This window comes from Capsicum annuum, unplaced genomic scaffold (genome assembly GCF_002878395.1).
Source record: "Capsicum annuum cultivar UCD-10X-F1 unplaced genomic scaffold, UCD10Xv1.1 ctg66168, whole genome shotgun sequence".
NCBI lineage: Eukaryota > Viridiplantae > Streptophyta > Magnoliopsida > Solanales > Solanaceae > Capsicum > Capsicum annuum.
Genome location: NW_025875491.1, coordinates 1 through 4318, shown reverse-complemented (window position 1 = coordinate 4318; position 4318 = coordinate 1). Strand labels below are relative to the sequence as shown.

The window sequence follows — 4318 nt, the reverse complement described above, 5'->3', positions numbered from 1 at the left end:
TTTGATTATTACATTCATTAGGGGTTAATGTTGAAATATACTTGGTTCTTAATCTTGTAATAATCTTGGTCTCACTATCTATCCTTTTATTATTTTGCAAATTTGTGTGTTTTTGTGTTTGTCATCTTGTATCCCTTTGTGTTGCTTGTTCTTCTCACGTTTTGTGGACTGTTTTGGCATCTTGGTGGACTGATTTGTATCAACGGGGATCCTATTACCTGATGAATTAAATTTTAGCATATTTTTATCATTTTTTTAGCTGACGTGACACCTGTTGTCAATCTTTTTAGTTGACGTGACACTTTTGATGTGGATCCCATTTTGTGCAATAAAAGTATCATGTCAGTACAAAAGAGTGATAAAAACAATTAAAATTGAATTCAGGGGTAATAGGACCTCTGTAAAGTTGAAATGTGTCGTAACAACTTTGGTCATGGATCGTAGCAACCAACTTAGACAAACACATTTCACCTCATGACACCAAAGCCTTTTTAGTGATGACATTCACTCTAGACCAAATTTATTGCTATTTCTTTGTCAAATAAAACTAGCGATAAATTTATATTGTTTAACGATATAAGTTGATCGTCATCTCTAATTTTTATTTTTATTATTAATTAAAGCACCAATAAATTTCTAGGACATAGCTAAATTTTAGTTATGATCACATATCCAAAATCCACAAAATAATATAAAGGCTAATAGTCTTTTAAGGTCATCACATAAACTAATACTCAATGCCTTATAAATAAAATAAAAAAGTGATCAAGGCATTAATTGCAAAAGATAAAATAAAGGGGAAAAAAGATTACTTATTATTAAACATTTCCATTTCATACTTTTTCTTCCTTTTTCCTCCAATTTTTTTCATTGAAATGAAAATTTTCTGCCTTATAAACTTTGCTCATAACCTTATTTTTAAATCAAGAAAATGTTTTCTTTTGTAGTTTCTTAGGATAAATTTATTTGATGTTTTTACCTGAAGAAAAAAATAAATTTTTGAAATATATATTATATATTTAAGGGAATTTTGAAAAATATTATAAATGGAGAATTCATCATTTGGAGCTGGAATTATGGCTGTTTTTGCAGTTTCTGGTGGTGTTGTCCTTCTTGCATTGAAAGTTCATAAACATCTCCTATCTGATTTCATGAAGAAGATTGAGTTTGAAATAAGTATATATCTTGCCCTTTTTTAATTTTTATTTATTTATTATTATTTTATTTATGTGATGAACTTTTCTTTTCAGTAGAATAATAGTACATTTTAATAATATATCGAAATAGTCTTTAGGGAGTATAAAGTTTTCATTTTTCACTGGGGTCGTTTGGTAGAGTGTATTAGAAAGTTAATGCATGCATTAGTTTAATGTGTATTAGTAGTACCTTGTTTGGTATATTTTTTTATCCTATGTATAACTAATGCATCATATTGTGTATTGGGGTGTGTATTACTAATACCTCAAAATCCATGGCATTAATAATATAATGGATCTAATGCATGTATTAACATGCTTAAAGATACTATTATCCCTCAGAAAAAAATTCACATCCTTTTCAATATATATATTGAGAGTATTATGTAAATTTTTTAGTTTTTTTTGAAATTATGTAATTCATGTTATTTTTAATACATCGAACCAAACACTGCACAAGAAAAATACAAGTATAACTAACACAAGCATTATTAATACAGTCATTACTAATACACCATATGTTTTTTTTTTCCATAAATGTAGATGTTATTCTAGAATGTGAGTAGGAATCTTTTACATATTATTCTGACATTTGGTAAGAAAGCAGAAAGTATTATCTCAAAAGTATTTAGATATAATTTTGGCAAATGCTATAGGATGGAGAATGAATGCCACTTGTGTAACTTCGCTTTCCTACTCTCACCAAAGAAATTATTTTTTCATTTTATAGGAAACTTATTTTCCTGCATAAAATATTTTTCAAAGTATTATAACCAATCAAATATGAGACAACTAAAATATTAATAGAAATTGCTTTTTTCTATACAAAAAATCCTTTCAGAGATGAACTATAATCACATCAGGGGCGGCTCAAGCATATTCGTGGCCTAAGGCAAAAATTAAACAGATGTCTTGAAATTTTAAGAAAAAATAACTTTCTTTTAATGAATTCTATTTTTAAAATTATATAATTGATTTTTTCTAGTTATTCTTTTTGAAGTAATAATATAATCAATGTATTTAATCTTTCTTGAGACATAGTACACTAGATATATGATCTTCTTCTAATAATTCTTTCTTTTTATATAAAAAAATTATTTTTTCAATAAATAATATTCAATTTTTAAAAAAAAAAAATTGGTTATATTATTATAAAAAAATGAGGCCCCTCAAATTTGGGGGCCCAAGGAGACTGCCTAGTTTTTTACAAAGTAGAGTCGGCCCTGAATCACATCATTTTTCAAACTATCACAAAATTATTCTTTATAGTTTTAATTTATTTGGTGAAAATCCTTATTTTAATGCTTAACTAACCTACATGCATTAGTCATAATACATAAGCATGTCCTTTAATTTAGTCTAAGATCGCATCTATGACCTCCAACTTTAAATGTGTATAAGTAGGCACATAAACTTGTATAAAGTTAAACAAGTAGACACGTGTTCAATATGTCCTATGTATGACACACCTTACATAGGATTCGTGTATCTACTTATGCATATCCAAAGTTGAAGGTCGTAAATGCAATCTGAAACTAAGTTAAAAGACATATTTATGTATTATGTCGTTATATTTTAATTTCAGGATTGGAGAAACACAAACAAAAGAAGAAGGTGAAATTTTCCAATGAAGTTGTAAATTTAGGCCCTCAATCATTAGAAAAAGTTGAAGAAGATCATAATCCAAAGAAGAGGCATAATCCAAAGGACTTTGAATCCATGCCTTTGAATTGGCAAGCTCTTTACAAAGGGATCCTCCAACATAAGACCCTCCAACACTACAATTAAACTCAATTTTCTATTTTGTAATATTATAAAAAAAAAAAATCAAAATATATTTGTGGTTTTGATAAATTTTTGAAATTTATTTGTATAATTTTTTTTTAGCCTCTCGCAGAAATGTAAGGTAAGGTTGCATATAATACACCCTTATGGTGGGGCCCTTCCTCGGACCTTGTGCATAGTGGAAGCTTTAGTGCATTAGGCTGTCTTTTTTTGTGTGTGTAAATTTTTTACTTAAATAAAGACAAGAGAATCAATGGAAATTTCTTTTTTATATTTTGACTTCTCTCTCACAAATAATAATTGTAGTTAGTCATTATTTAACTAATTAATAAACTACAATATATGCAATGTGATCTTAAAGGTGAGATTTAAAAAGAGTGAGGTATGTTTGATCTTACCATACTCACCCTTGTGTGAAACAGAGAAACTGTTTTTTATGCACATCCTCAGTTCAAGAAAAACATTTTCAAATGTATAAGGATGAATTAAATTATAGAATATAGACATCTTGATTAAGTACTATCAATTAATTCACAAATAATTAGATCAATAAATGACATAAAAAAAAAAGAAAAGTAAAAGAGTGATCTCCAAAATTTGACCAAATAATTGTCAAGAGTTTTGAAAATTGTCTAAGAGCCTGTTTGAATTTACTGAATTTAAATATCTTTTTAAGTGTTAAAAAGTACTTAGATATGATGAAATTGAAAATAATTAAGCAACTCATTTATTTGGCAAACAAAAAAAAAATGTACATAAAGATTTTTATTGTTAAAATGTTTGAAATAACCGAAAAGTCGTTAGCAGAAAAAAAAAATAATAACATATTCAGTATAATCCCATAAGTGAAATTTGGAGAATGTAGGATGTAAATAGACCTTACTATTATTTTTGTAGTGTACAATTGTAGAGAAACGGTTTCTAATAAACCCTCAGTTCAAAAAATATGTATCTGATGCATAATAATGAAAAAGATAAAATGACAAAATAGCAAGATACAAAACAAACTTACTATTATTCTATATTTTTAAGTGACAACCTTATTTATTTTCCCTTTACTTAAAAACATAAAAACAAGATGATAATATTTTGGTTGGTCAATTAATTAATTAATTAACACAATAGTTTTTATATTTTAAGTGTAAAATGGAAGCAAACGGGGTCCATAGCTCAGTGGTAGAGCATTTGACTGCAGATCAAGAGGTCACCGGTTCGAACCCGGTTGGGCCCTTACTTTTGTTTTTTTTTCCAATCTTTAATTAGTTGATTTAAAAAGCTCTTTTTTTAAAAAAGTTTTTTTATTGTATCTTTAATTAGGAGATTTAAAATTGTCAATA

The 4318-nt window shown here is 27.2% G+C and overlaps 1 protein-coding gene and 1 non-coding gene across 2 annotated transcripts; both read left to right on the top strand.

Annotated features, from left to right (window-relative positions):
* The first annotated feature begins 720 nt into the window (after positions 1-720).
* On the top strand, positions 721-3252 carry LOC124893836. The gene is made up of 2 exons (XM_047404686.1): positions 721-1176; positions 2782-3252. The coding sequence occupies exons 1-2, from the start codon at positions 1047-1049 to the stop codon at positions 2982-2984; spliced, it is 333 nt and encodes a 110-aa protein (XP_047260642.1). The 5' UTR covers positions 721-1046; the 3' UTR covers positions 2985-3252.
* Positions 3253-4140: 888 nt separating this feature from the next.
* TRNAC-GCA lies at positions 4141-4212 on the top strand. The gene has a single exon. It is a non-coding gene; the product is annotated as a tRNA-Cys (tRNA).
* The last annotated feature ends 106 nt before the right edge of the window (positions 4213-4318 follow it).